We start from the raw sequence: 14,538 nt of genomic DNA, 5'->3' as shown, positions 1-14,538 counted from the left end.
TAGTGTTGCCAGTGCCACCTGTCTGGTTTGGTCAAGGCAATAGTTTTTGAGCAGTTGTCCTAAAACAACAACTTGCATTTATGTAGCGCCCTTGATGTTGTAAAACACAGCAGCGTTATCAAACAACATTTGACACCGCCGTATAAATCTGATTTAAAAAATATAAATCCATTTGCCTTTTATTACTGTCCTGATATGAAAGCAATGGCAATTCAGGTGGCTATGACTTTCGCTTAATTTTCAGAATCTGCAAAGAAATCTGTACTCACGCTATGAACCCAACAACAGCCCCGCCCTTGTACACTGAATTAAACACTGCAAAATAGAGCAACAGAAGCTGATATGAAATTGAAGCAAGAAAGATTTGAGTCCATTGAGCGATAAAACTTTGTATCAACAAGTGTCATTGCGCTTTTATTTGGAGATGTAGTATATAAATATTTAAATCAGCAGTTTATAACAAATCCTGACAAACTGGTTTGCCACGTGAGGACTGCTTACTATTTCAAATACCTGCAATTTGCCAATTATGTCAACCAATAAACCTGTAAATTAACAAGCTTTTAAAGGAACCTTAATAAATCAAATTAACATGTCGTTGTGAGGACTGCTTTGCGGATGACTAAAGGCTGCCGATTGCCTATACACTGACTCTCTGAGTCAGCCCAAATAGCAACATGCTGACGTGTCACTCTTTATTCAAGTACCATAACCTGGGTTAAAGCCACGGCACGTAATAAAGTAAAGGTCCTTTGCACAACAAGCGCGATGCGTTGAACCCCCAGCGGGGCTTTTACTATGACAAAACAATTCTTCGATTGATGCCGAGTCATCGTGAGTGCGGTGGATGAGTGACAGCTCCGCCTGCCAGGCCCTCCCACCCTCCCTTCTCACTGGCTGAGCCTCCGTGACTGACAGGCGACCTTGACCGCCGCCCACCCTGGCCGCTGCTTCTGATTGGCTACAGAAGCCGTCACTCCGCGCGATTGAGCGGTCTGCCGTTCCTGACTGGCTACTGCCGCTGTCACTCAAGGTGCGGCTCCAGCCTGCTCTAGTTGGGACCGGGAATCTGTCATCGAGTCTGAGCCTCGGAGGTAAGACAGGCCGCAGCCTGGTGAAGACCCAGCAAAGAAACCGGGTAAGGGGCCAGTTTGCATCCTTTTCTTACCCAGGGCCGAGTGCAAGGATTCGCGGCGGCCTTTCAGTGGCGCTCGCTTGTCGGGGCTGAAACCTTGTAGCAGCGGCCGAGAGATTGTTACAGATGGCCCGAGAGCAACAATGTTGCAGTCACTCGGCGGTGTCTCCAGTCACTGCGTGTTACGTTGTTGCGGCTTGGTCCCGGGGAATAAGTCCGGGCCTCAACCCCGGCCTCTGTCTCAGGTGAAGCTGGAGTTACGCTGCGCGGCATTTGCTGTTCCTTTTCCCCCACCCCACACACACCCGGAGTTTGCTTTCTCCTCTGGCTCGTTAGGCCCTGTCCCTCGGTCCGCACTGAGTCAACGGGAGGTTTTCAAAAGTCCATCCCCAGAAGGGAAATCCAGGGCCCGGACTGAGAGTCCCCCCACAAGACCGTTAGAGGGAACTGATTGTTATTGAAACACTAGTGAGATTGTATTATAAAGACGCGCCTGTTTTGTGTATATATAAATGTAGCATTAAAAACAGAAGATGGGTGCGAGGAGTTCATGAGCAACTAAAATCAGATTTCGTCCCCTGCGATTTGTGGTAATTTACTTTCAGAAGTACGCTTTCAGCGTTTAGTTGCAGTCGCTGTGGAACTCATCCAATTTATCCGAGAATTTCGGAGTTTGACAGCTTTGGATGAATTCCAGTATTTACTCCAGTGTTATTGTTGATACTTGAAAACACCAGAGACACTCAAACTCAAAATAGTGTCTTTAAGCTGCCAAAAAATCTCTGATTCTAGTTCAGCAGCTCTCCACTTTATGCCAAGACTTCTCTCAAAACTGAAAACCCATTTTCGCAGAGAATTAAACGGAATCGCGGAACACTGGCGAAAACAATCCCGAAATACCATGCGGTAACCAATGGGCCGAATTTTATACAGATAGCCACATGCGACAGAATCTGCCGCCAGAATGAGCAACAGCTTCACATAGGAACACGGTGGTTAAAGTGGGCTAGGATATTCAGTTGCAGCCACCAGATTGGGCTGACTGAATATGGGTTCTTGTGCAAAAGTAACTTCCGTACCTATTGAAGTGTTCAATGATTGTTTGATCAGTGGTAGTATTCTTGCCTATGAGTCGAGGTTATGGGTTCAAGCCCCACTCCCGGACTTGTCAGCCTAGATATAGTGCTCTTCATTATACCACTGAGGGAGAGCATGCATTTATTTATGATGTAGATGTTCTATCTATTCAGAATGAATAGGTTTTTGATGCTTTGTCATGAATACACATATTTTTAACTATGTAGTACAACCAATAGTACTTAAGCATACACTTAATATAGTACTTATAACCACACCTGATTGTGAAATTCAGTGCATTTCAACCTTCAAATCCAAATTCCCATTACAATTCACTGGTTTATATAACTTTAACTGCTTATAGCTCTCATCAAAATGTCCTTGTCTGGCAGGCTCAGCATGCCTTGTTGATGTGTAACTTTTACACCTCTGAACTACAGCATCAACTTCCAATACTTTTATTGATTGACATGGATGAAGATGACTATTTCTCAAACATCAAGATTTTTCTTTCCACTTTCCACTCGTCATCTCCCTTTCACAAGGTCACCAGACTCTTCTAATTAAGTGCGTGCTAGCCAGTAAACATGTAGATGTTATCTGCCTTGGCTGATCCACTTTAACCTTTCAGTAGAGAAGGTAAATACATGAAATTCTCTTGTACAACTTCTGCTGTTAATTACACGCCAATTAACCCTTTTCTACCCATGTCAACAGACTGCTGCATTGTCGGGGTAGCTTGTAGAGGAGATGTTAAACCCAGATCCTGACTGCTTGTTCAGGTGGCATTGATCTCTCGCATCCGTTATTCAAAGCAGATGGGAGTTCTGTGTCCTGGCCAATGTTTTTCTCTCTTACAACAACATTAAGATGGATTATTATCTCATTTGATCTTTGTGGGACTTCACTGTGCACAAATTGGCTGCCATGTTTGCCTATATAATAAATGACTGCACTGTAATTAATTTGCTGTGAAGCATTTTGCAATGTCCTGACTAGAAAAGCACTATATAAATGCAAGTGTTTTTTTTCCTCTCTTTTTTCCCCCTCTCTGACCTTCCCAACTTGACAGTTTGCAACCGTTACTCTTGATGCACCAGCCAGTGCTCTGTGTCCAATGTGAAGGTGGGGAGCAGTGAGTGAGCTGCAACTCTGCCTCCAGTAGACACAATTCACTTGTGGATAGAGAACTAGCAGCATATGCACCTTGGGGTACAAGAGGAAAGAGAGCAGCAAGTGTAATGAGAACTGTTAGTGAATAGAGAGAAAATGTGTGCAATGACAGCTGCTAGTGAAAAGAACAACATGTGCGATGGGAGCTGTTAGTGAATATGGAGTAATGTGTGGAAAGAACTATTAGTGAATAATGAAAGCTGAGATTTTTCTTGTGCTTTTCCTCAAGTAACTACAAATGATCCATTACTGAGGAGTGATGGTTTTTAAATTATTTAAAATTTTTATTTCCTCGTAACAGTTTATCCAGAAATGGGGATGATTTCTTTTAAAATTCTATTTAGAAATATACGGGAAAATCCTTTAGTGGCGTACAAAGATTAATAACAAAGACCAGGAATTGAATCCCTGATTATCATGAAGGGATTTAATAGAATTGAAATATTCCTACATTATTAAAAATAGTGTCTATTTTTGAGTGCATGTTTGTGATGATGTAGTTGAGAGACTCACTGCGCAACCTGATGTAGTTATCACCTCCCAGAACTTCCAGTTTGGGCACCTCATTCCTCCATCCAAATTCCCCTAACCTAGCAAAGCAATGGGAAATGGAGACTGAACACATGTAGATGCACCTAAACATCCTTTGGAGTGATGTTGGCAAAGGCTTGGGTGGAGATGACTTGCCTCCTGCTTAGCTGGTGCAAATAAGTGTAAATGGGTGGGAGGAGGAGAGTTTTTGGAATAAGTCTGTATTGCATACAGAATCCTTTTTAAAGGCCTGACATAATAGCTTTATAGTTTTGCTTTCCAATAGATTTAGCAATCTATAGCTGATGCATATAGCTATTACTGCAGTACATTGACATTACCATGGAATTGCTCTAAATCAGTGAAGTAGATAATCGGCTATTTAATTGTTCCTGTGCTCCACCCACTAAATTGAGCGCAAGTTTATTTATCGTCTCAACAATGGTGAGTGAGGGAATTATAGATCAATTAGCTTAACATCTGTTGTTGGGAAATTGAGAGTCTATAATTAAGAATAGAGTGACTGAACATCTTGAAAATTTTCAGCTGGTCAGAGAGCCAGCTTGGATTTGTAAAGGGTAGGTCATGCCTGACGAACCTGATTGAATTTTTTTGAAGAGGTGACTAAAGTAGTGGACAAGGGAATGTCTATGGATGTTATTTATATGGATTTCCAGAAGGCATTTGATAAAGTCCCTCGTAAGAGACTGTTAACTAAAGTTGAAGGCCCTGGAATTGAATGCAACTTATTGACCTGGTTAGGAAATTGGCTGAGCAGCAGGAGCTAGACAGTAGGGATAATGGGCAGATACTCTAATTGGCAGGGGGTGAGTAGTGGTGTCCTGCAAGGATCTGAGTTGGAACCTCAATTATCCACCATATTTATTAACGACTTAGATGATGGGATAGAAAGCCACATATCCAAATTTGACGATGACACAAAGTTGACCTAGAAATGCATAAAAGGGTAAAGTGCAGAGGATTAAATATTGGGAAGACTGAAGCCATTGTCTTTGGTCCTCGCTGCAAACTCCATCCCTAAGCAAGCATTTGACTTGGAACTCCTACACAGCAAGCACAACATCCCCACCGGCACCTGGGAATCCCTGGTCCAAGACTGCCCAAAGTGGAGGAAGAGCATTCAGGAGGGCACTGAGCATCTTGAGTCTCATCACCAAGAGCATGCAGAAATCAAGCACTGACAGAGGAAGGAGCGTGCGGCAAACCAGGCTCCCCACCCACCCTTTCCTTCAACCACTGTCTGTCCCACCTATTACAGAGACTGTAATTCCCGCATTGGACTGTACAGCCACCTGAGAACTCACTTTTAGAGTGGAAGCAAGTCTTCCTCGATTTTGAGGGACTGCCAAGACGATGATGACTTCATCCCTCTCCCTAGCATTTGTCTGAGGTTGAACCAGACTGTTCGCAACCTTGGTGTCATATTTGACCATGAAATGAGCTTCTGACCACATATCTGCAGCACATCTAAGACCACCTATTTCCACCTCCAAAGCATTGCTTGTTTCCACCCCTGCCTCAGCTCATTTGCTGCTGAAACCCTCAACCATGCTTTTGTTATCTCTAGACTTGACTATTCCAATGCAACCTTCCACATTCTATACGTAAACTTGAGGTGATCGTGTCCTAACTCGCACCAAGTTCTGTTCATCCATCTGACCTACATTGGTTCCCGATTAACCAATGCCTCGCTTTCAAAATTCCCATTCTTGTTTACAAATCCCTCCATTGCCTCGCCCCTACCTATCTATGTAATCTCCTTCAGCCTCACAATCTCCTGAGATATCTGCGATCCTCCAATTCCACCCTCTTGGGCATCCCTGATAATCGCTCAACCATCAGTGGCTGTGCCTTCAGCTGCCTAGGCCCCAAGCTCTGGAACTCCCTCCCTAAATCTCTCCGCCTCTCTACCTCTCTCCCTCTAAGACACTCCTTAAAACCTACCTCTTTGATCAAGCTTTTGGTCATCTGCTGTAATTTCTTATGTGGCTTGGTGTCAAATATTTGTCTTAAAATACTCCTATGAAGTGCCATGGGATATTTTACTGATAAAGGTGCTATATAAATACAAGTTGTTTTTATCTTAATTTCTCAGTTTTGTAATTGGGACTTTTCTTTTGAATTATGCTGAACCGTGCCTAATTGTTCACAACACTTTGATGCTGTAGGAAGCTGTCTGTATCAATCTGTTCAACTTGATTTGAGTTTTTTGATGAGATAACAGAGGGACTTTTAAATAAAAATAGAAAATGCTGGAAACACTCAGCAGGTAAGGCAACATCTGTGGAGAGAGAGAAACAGTTAACTACTGTGTTTTGCAGTGTTATTTACATTATTCAATTCAAATTATTGGATAAATCAATGAAAAAAATGATTTTGAATTATCAGGAGTCAACTGTAGTTGTGGCACATTGATCCAGTCCGCTGCTCTATAAAAGTTTGGACTCCCTTGCAATGTCTATGCAGAGATTGTTTAAATACATTTTTATTAAAAAAATGAGTACCTACCAATTCATGCTGAAATTCCTGCTTTCCTCCTTCTCTCTAGCAGCTATATCTTCCCCTGACAGTGCTGCATTGAAGAACAGCATGTGCTTGCAATTACATTTCTCATATTTCTGAGGACACGAGAAGAACTGCTGTAAACTAATAGAAGTAATTAAACTGCCGCTATGTAAATATTTGAGTCCTGCTCCTGGATTTGGAGACATGTTGATGTGTATTAGTCACGTGTGCATGCTGCTCCCAAAGGCAGAGGAGACCTGACATGCGGCATTTGTACCTACTCGATTTATCCTTGAGGCAAGGGAGCCTTATGTGCTGCTGTCGCACATATGTATGCTGCTGTTCAAACAGGAGAGCTTGGGTGTGCAGTCTCACAGGACCATTGTTTAATTGGGGAATAATATCTTGGCAGCAGGTGTAATTACTGATAAACAGGTTGCATTCCTCAGGCAATAAATTTTCAGGACAAACATCAGTAAATGAGGAAAAAAACATCCATCTGTAGATGGAAAAATTGACACGTTTCTTTGTACACATTAAGATGAGAGATGTCAATACTGGGGAAAGCACTCTATAGATTATTACTTCCGGGATAGGTGTAGTTTAGTTTTCCTGTCCATCCAATTCTATTCCCCCTGTCCTGATAGTACATGTATGCTTTTCAGCAGGCCAATAGTGATTAGTACTTGGAGTCCTTGCAGATTTATAGTTACTCCACCTCTATCCCCTTCAGTAAGACTACTCACTGCATTTCCTCATCAGGAGACTCCCACTCTCTCATACTTGCGCCTCTTTCCTGCCTCTCTCCCTTGCCCCTCCTTCCTCCCTCTCCTTTGTCAGTGTGATACTTCCATTTCCTACATCAGTTATCTTTTGTTTGTGGCACATCAAACTTATTTCACATACAATTAAAGAGGAGACTTGCATCCTACTAATCTGGGTTGGATTTAAATGCAGCTATTGGAGCTGAACGGAGAGTGTGTTTTTGCCTGAAATGAGATTTCTATCATAAAAATGGCTTTGCTAGTATTGTGCTAGAGTTTGTTGGGTTGATTGCTATAACCTTTGATTTTAATAACCTTAGCATTCCATCCCAATGTCATTGCTGTGCAATATCACTTGCACTGGCTGAATTGAATAATTTAAAATTAAAAAAAAAAAAAAATTGTATTGAGGTTCCCAGTGATTCATTATTAAATACAACGCATGGTGTGTTATTGAGTCACATGGACCAGGTCCAACTCTTGGTTTGTGCTGGGTTAGCAGTTCAGCTGGGTGAGTGGGGTTCTGTCATGGCTTCAACATCTTTGGCTAAGTAAGGAATATATCAGTCAGAGTTCCTGATTGTGTTTATTGATGAATGTTTGATGAGGACAGGATCAAACTTTGGTATGATACTGCTAAACATTAAATAGACTGCTGACAATTGGCATAAAACTTGGTGTCTTCGTGCTTGGTTCTGTGCCATGCATTTATGCTACAGGTCATTAGGAAAACTGGAAAAAATACTTTTTCTCCCAGTATCTCTCCTTGTTTCCCAAAGGTACTGACTCATGCCGTGACTTCATTCCACTGCTGTCTGTAACTCTTCAGTACCTTCTTTAGAAGGTCATTCTGCATTTCTGAACAGTGAATGTTGGCAAGGTATTCAACATTGTGGATTATCATATCCTAATGTGATCATCTACTTACCTAAAATCTACACTCACTTGTAGGAAAGATAATGGGCAGCCCACCTTCTCTTTCCCTAGACCAGGAGCATTAAGGCTAATTGTACTAGTCCATCACTGGTGTGGCTAACAGCGCAAAGTGGGATCAAAGCCATGATTGTTCTGGTCAATGTGACTCACTACAGCGTCCTATAGTACACTTGCCCACTGAACTGTTGCAAGAGTTGAGGAAGGTTAAAAAGGGATTCATATTTTCTACAAAAATTTAGGAGTGCAGTTTCCTAATTGTTTGTGGGAAAGGAACAAGACGACTGTTGTTTCTCTCCAAGTGAAGTACTTCATCATGGAGGCCCGCAACCAGCTCACTCATTACAACATTTATTTGCTTTTTGTAAACTTTTTAAAGGAGAACGGTTCTTTCTGCATGGAATAAATTCTTGGCAAGTAACTCAGGACACATTTTAGATGGCAACTTCTCTCAAGATCTATTTCTCCTGCATATCTCCATCATCATCATCATCATCATCATCTTGGCAGTCCCTCAATCGAGGAAGACTTGCTTCCACTCTTAAAAGTGAGTTCAGGTGGCTGCACAGTCCAATGTGGGAATTACTGAGTCTAACAGGTGGGGCAGACAGTGGTTGAAGGAAAAGGTTGGTGGGGAAGCCGGGTTTGCCGCACACTCCTTCCGCTGCCTGCACTTGATTTCTGCAAGCTCTCGGCGACGAGACTCTAGGTGCTCAGCGCCCTCCCGGATGCTCTTCCTCCACTTTGGGTGGTCTTGGGCCAGGGATTCCAGGTGCCGGTGGGGATGTTATACTTTATCAAGGAGGCTTTGAGGATGTCCTTGAAGCGTTTCCTCTCCACCTGGGGCTCGCTTGCCGCATAGGAGTTCCGAGTAGAGCATTTGCTTAGGGAGTCTCGTGTCAGGCATGCGGCTGATGTGGCCCACCCAATGGAGCTGGTCGAGTGTGGTCAGTGCTTTGATGCTGGCCTGAGCGAGGACATTGACGATCTTCCCAGTGGATTTGCAGGATCTTGCGGAGGCATCGCAGGTGGTACTTCTCCAGCACTCTGAGGTGTCTGCTGTATATAATCCACATCTCTCAGCCATTTGGGAGGGCAGGTATCACTACTGCCCGGTAGACCATAAGCTTGGTGCCAGATTTGAGGTCCTGGTCTTCAAACACCCTGTTCCTCAGGCGACCAAAGGCTGTGCTGGCACACTGGAGGCAGTGTTGGACCTCCTCATCGATGTCTGCCATTTCTGATAGGCTCCCGAGGTATGGGGAATGGTCCACGTTGTCCAAGGCTGAGCTGTGGATTTTGATGATCAGGGAGCAGTGCTATGTGGCGGGGTCAGGTTGGTGGAGGACCTTTGTCTTACGGATGTTTAGCGTAAGGCCCATGCTTTCGTACGCCTCGGTCAAGGTGTTGATGATTTCTCCTGCATCAATAGACTAAATTGTAATTCACACATTTTCTTCCCTTAACCCTTCAAAGGCACTGATGGGCTATAGGTGTGGGTGCACACTGGCATCTTTTCCATATGTCCGTTCTTCATGTGGACATCATTGTACTTCGTGCATACAGGATCATCATTTTGCAATCAAGAGAACATACAGCTTATATTCAAGGGGTGCAGAGGCAAATTCTGTCACATTTTGGGACTCTTGATCAATTAATTTTTTCATGGAGAGGATAAGCGAACGAGTTATGTGCAAGGGATGTGTTTTAAAACAAATTAATTTAAAAAGTAAACAGGCAGTGGCACATGAAATGGAGGTTTAATGTGTTTGGCATCTATACCTATTGTCACCAACATCCAGGAAACATTAAGCAATCTTTTATTCCATCTCTGGCATAACAAAACAAAGACAAATAAAGAACTTGCCTCTTCAATGTGGCTTTCACATCCTCAGGACATCCCGAAGAAATTGATGGGCAGTGAAGTACTTTTTGATATGAGGTTACTTGTAATTTGAGGAAAGACAGCCACCAATTCTCTCTCAGCAAGGTCCCACAAACCATAGTGAGATAAGTGACCTCATAATCTGTTTTCAGTGGTGTTGATTGAGAGATAAATGTTTGCCAGGAAACCGGAAAACCTCCCCTGCTCCTTAAGAGTGCCATGAGATATTTTACACCCACCTGAGAGGGCAGATGAGGCCTCTGTTTAACAACTTTCCTGAAAGATGGCAGCTCCAATAGAGTAGTACTCCTTCAGTATTCCACTGAAGTGTTGGATTATATTCTGTGCTCAAGTCTTCAGAGTGGGGCTTGAACCCACAACTTCTGACTCCAAGGCTATCACTGAACCAAAACAACTACATGTATTGGGCCCAAGTTTCGAGCCGCGCCTAGAACGGCGCAGTCCCGACCTGGACGCCCGTTTTTTGCGCCACAAAGTGCGCCTAAAAAAAACCTCCAGATTCTCCACCTCCCTACAGGTCCTCTGGCCCTCGGCGCAGCGCAGCAGGAGCTGTAGGGGGCGGAGCCAGGTCCCTGCGCTGAAAACAGTGCCGGGACCTCTGCACATGCGCGCTACAGTAGCTCCAGGTGCCTGAAACTGTGGAAGGGGCCGAAGCACGCAGCCCCTAGCCCTGGCCCAATGGCCTCACTGGGGCTGCGTGAATAAGGCTCCTCCCACGGCCAGCTCCTGCTTCCTCCCGACCTGACTCGACTCCCGCTTCCCGCCTCCGGACCCGACACCGACCCGACTCCCGCTTCCCGCCTCCGGACCGGACCCGCTCTCTCCCCCCCCGGCCTCCGGACTGGAACCGACACCCGCTCCCCCGGACTGGACCCGACCCCCCCCCCCCCCGGCCTCCGGACTGGATCCGACCTGACCTCCCTCCCCTTGACCTGACTTCCCTCCCTCCCCCGAACCGAACCGACCTCCCTCCCACCACCCACCCCCCCCCCCCCCCCGACCCGACCCAACGCCACCTACCTGTAAATCTGGTGCTAGGGACGGGCCCTGCCCAAAGTCTCGGGCCCGGCCCATTCAGCCTCCCTCCCCCTTCTCCTTTCTCCTCCTCCCTCCCCCCTACTCTGCTCCCCTCCCCCCTACTCTGCTCCCCTCCCCCCTACTCTGCTCCCCTCCCCCCTACTCTGCTCCCCTCCCCCCTACTCTGCTCCCCTCCCCCCTACTCTGCTCCCCTCCCCCCTACTCTGCTCCCCTCCCCCCTACTCTGCTCCCCTCCCCCCCACTCTGCTCCCCTCCTCCCCCCCCCCCCCCCCGAAACACAGACACACAGAGGGGGGCATCCCAGCACGCTGTTGGAGGGCTCCCAGTGCTGCAGTCGGTCAGTAGAAAATGTTTTTTTTTAATTATTTCTTAATTTTTTTTGGTTGATTTATTGATGTATTTATCATTTATTTATTTGTAAAACTGCAATGTTTAATGTTTGTAAACTTCCCTTTAAACACCGCCCCCCCACCATTCTCTACACCTGATTTTTAACCTACGCCTGATTTTCTAAAGTGTAAACAAGGTTTTTCGAGCGTACAAAAATCTTCACTTACTCCATTCTAAGTTAGTTTGGAGTAAGTTTTCACTCACGAAACTTTGAAAATAGGCATAAGTGGCCGGACACACCCCCTTTTGGAAAAAAAAATTCTGTTCCAAAGTGAAACTGTTCTAACTGACTAGAACTAGAGGAAACGAAATGGCAAGAATTCCGATTTCTAAGATTCTCCGTTCTACACCAGTTGCTCCTTTAAAAAAAAAAAAAAAAAAAAAAATCAGGAGCAAATCATGTGGAAACTTGGGGCCATTATGTTAGGGATAATTTTATTCGTGTGAATCTAGCATGCTACTCTTGGGAAAGTGGGTAGTCAGTTTGGTTGACAGACTTATTGGTGAATCACTGAATAAGGAAGGAGCCAAAGACCCCCACTTCCATTCTCTGTGAATACCTGAGCTTAGAGAAAAGAGATTATTTTGTAGTCAGTCATATTTTAAACAAGCGACTGTAATGTACAAGTCTGGGCCAAGCACTGGAATCTGAAATGCAGGAAGTCACTTTTGCAGCTAGAAGTTGCCTAGAAAGAAAGGTAATGCCAAAGGCAAGTAAGTTAGCCCATGAAAAGGACAGGGGGTGTGGTTTAATATTTTCCTCTTTTTTTTGAGCAGATTGAGTGAAGGAGGTGGGATCCCCATTGACTTGTGTTATATATGTTCATTTGTGTAAAATGAAGCAGTTTAATGATTCGCATCAAGTCTGCCGACTGCAAGATTGTAGGAAGCTCTTACGACAGTCATGCAAAAGAGACATGATATCCAGTTCAAATCACAAGGGGTTACCTTATAAAATTAGATATCAGGCATTATGGGCACAGTCCTGAACAGGAGATGCTTGAACCACTTACGGGAGTGACCAGAACTACTGTACTAAAGGGAATATCTAAGGCAGACCTGAAACTTATAACACATCCCTACTGCTACTCTTGAGCTCAACTAATGCAGCACAGACTGGGAATCAATCCTGGGACCTTCTTCGTTTCCAGTGGTCAGTTTCCTTGGTGCCTTTACCACTGAGACATTAGGGAAGCTAGTAATTGAGTCTTGTGGAAAAACAAATCGAGAGAAATTTGTATTCTTGCAGTATAAGGTATTGGTCAGATTCCATCTCAAGTTCTAGTGATCTAATTCTAGGAAGAACATAATTACTCAGAAGGAAACAAAGGGGAGCAATGAATATGATTTTGGAATTTAAGGTGAGGAAAAATTTAAGGAAGTTTAGCTTGTGCTCTTTGGAAAAGAGGAAATTGAAGTTTAAGATCATGAAGGCAACTGGCAAAACTAATCCAAGGAAATTAAACTGTTGCAAAGGATTTAAACACGAAAGGATAAAGTTTTTAAAAAATTAAGCTGGGAGTAAGTAGTAGTCCACTCGACCTTTTTCTTTCAAAGAATAATAAAGACGTGAATTAAGTCACCAGGGCAAATCATTAAGGTGGAAGTATAAATGGGTTCAAGAGGTAACTAAATTCCTTTCTGGAGTACGAAGGGATCGAGGGGTATGCTGAGGGTGGGTTGATCTATTCAAAAGAACAGGCATGTTTGCCCAATCGGCCTTCTCTTCCTAAAAAAATTAATTGCTCTCCTATTTTTCTCTTCCCTAAGATGCCCAAGAAAGTGACTTATTCTCAAACGGAGCTGAGGATGGACCCAACCTGAATGGATGGATATGAAATGTAACTGTTCCGCTGTGCAACCGATTTCTGCTTCTTTTCCTGAGAAGCAATGACCTGCGGACAGTGACTGTGGAGCAATGTCGATGACCACTGGGTGCACGGCGGAAGTGATGCCATCACAGAATGCTGGCCGCTACTTCAGTTACACGCTGGAAAGCCATACAGTGGAGGCCTTTAAAATAATGAACGAGATTCGCTTAAACAAGCAACTCTGTGATGTGACACTCCGGGTGAAGCACAATGACCTGGAGGAGGAGTTTGTTGCGCACAAGATTGTGCTCGCCTCCTGCAGCCCTGTTTTCAAGGCCATGTTTACCAATGGTTTGAAAGAATGTGGAATGGAGGTTATACCCATTGTGGGCATTCACCCTAAAGTAATGCAACGTTTGATCGAGTTTGCGTACACTGCTAGTATTACAGTGGGAGAGAAATGCGTCCTGCACGTCATGAATGGAGCAGTTATGTACCAGATCGATAGTGTCGTTAAAGCATGCTGCAAATTCCTGGTGGAGCAATTGGATCCCAGTAATGCCATTGGTATCGCCTCCTTTGCTGAGGAAATTGGCTGCCAAGAGTTGAGTAAAAAAGCCAGAGAGTATATATACCTGCACTTTAGTGAGGTAGGTACAAATAATGGATATTTTCCTTAATTTTTGATGTTATTGAGACTTCTATGCTGCTTTTTGGATGATAGAAACTGGAGGAGGCCATTAAGCTCCTTGAATCTGTTCAGCCATTCAATTGGATCATAGCTGATTTGTACCTCAACTCTGTTTACCCAGCTTTTTTTCCATATAACTTGCCTAATAATGTATCGATTCCAGTCTTGAAAATTTCAATTGACTCATCATCCACAGCCTTTTGGAAGAAACAGTTCCAGATTTCCATTATCTTTTATGGTGCCAATGAGATTGTCATTGTGGGTGTTTCGGGCTCCAATGATCTGTGTTTAAAACAAATATTTATTAGTAATCACTCATGATTTGGCTCCTGGGTAATCAGTTCATGGGCCAAGCAGTGAAGTAGCTACCTGAGCTATGGTATTCGGCTGGGGAATGGTAAATGAACAGTCTGAGGATTGGATCAGACATAGAGGCTGAATGGGTTGAGACCCTGTTCTACACGTGAGCACTGAAGGGGAGATTTGGGTCAGAGAACAGAGAAGCTGAGTGGGTTGGAACCTGGCCATGTGGGAGAAAAAGATCATTTTGAAAATGCTTAAAA

At 44.2% G+C, this 14,538-nt stretch overlaps 1 protein-coding gene across 1 annotated transcript in view; it reads left to right on the top strand.

Moving 5' to 3' along the window:
- Nucleotides 1-1,044: 1,044 nt before the first annotated feature.
- LOC139268686 (kelch-like ECH-associated protein 1) overlaps nucleotides 1,045-14,538 on the top strand; it is a 28,772-nt gene continuing 15,278 nt past the window's right edge. Inside the window, exons 1-2 of the mRNA XM_070887238.1 lie at nucleotides 1,045-1,138; nucleotides 13,244-13,934. Of these exons, the coding sequence (XP_070743339.1) occupies nucleotides 13,392-13,934 (543 nt within the window). The 5' untranslated portion in view covers nucleotides 1,045-1,138; nucleotides 13,244-13,391. The remainder of the gene's footprint in view (nucleotides 1,139-13,243; nucleotides 13,935-14,538) is intronic.

The sequence above is a fragment of the Pristiophorus japonicus genome, chromosome 8 (assembly GCF_044704955.1).
Source record: "Pristiophorus japonicus isolate sPriJap1 chromosome 8, sPriJap1.hap1, whole genome shotgun sequence".
Lineage (NCBI taxonomy): Eukaryota > Metazoa > Chordata > Chondrichthyes > Pristiophoridae > Pristiophorus > Pristiophorus japonicus.
The sequence above is the reverse complement of the archived record's forward strand: the minus strand, read 5'-3'. Positions and strand labels throughout refer to the sequence as shown.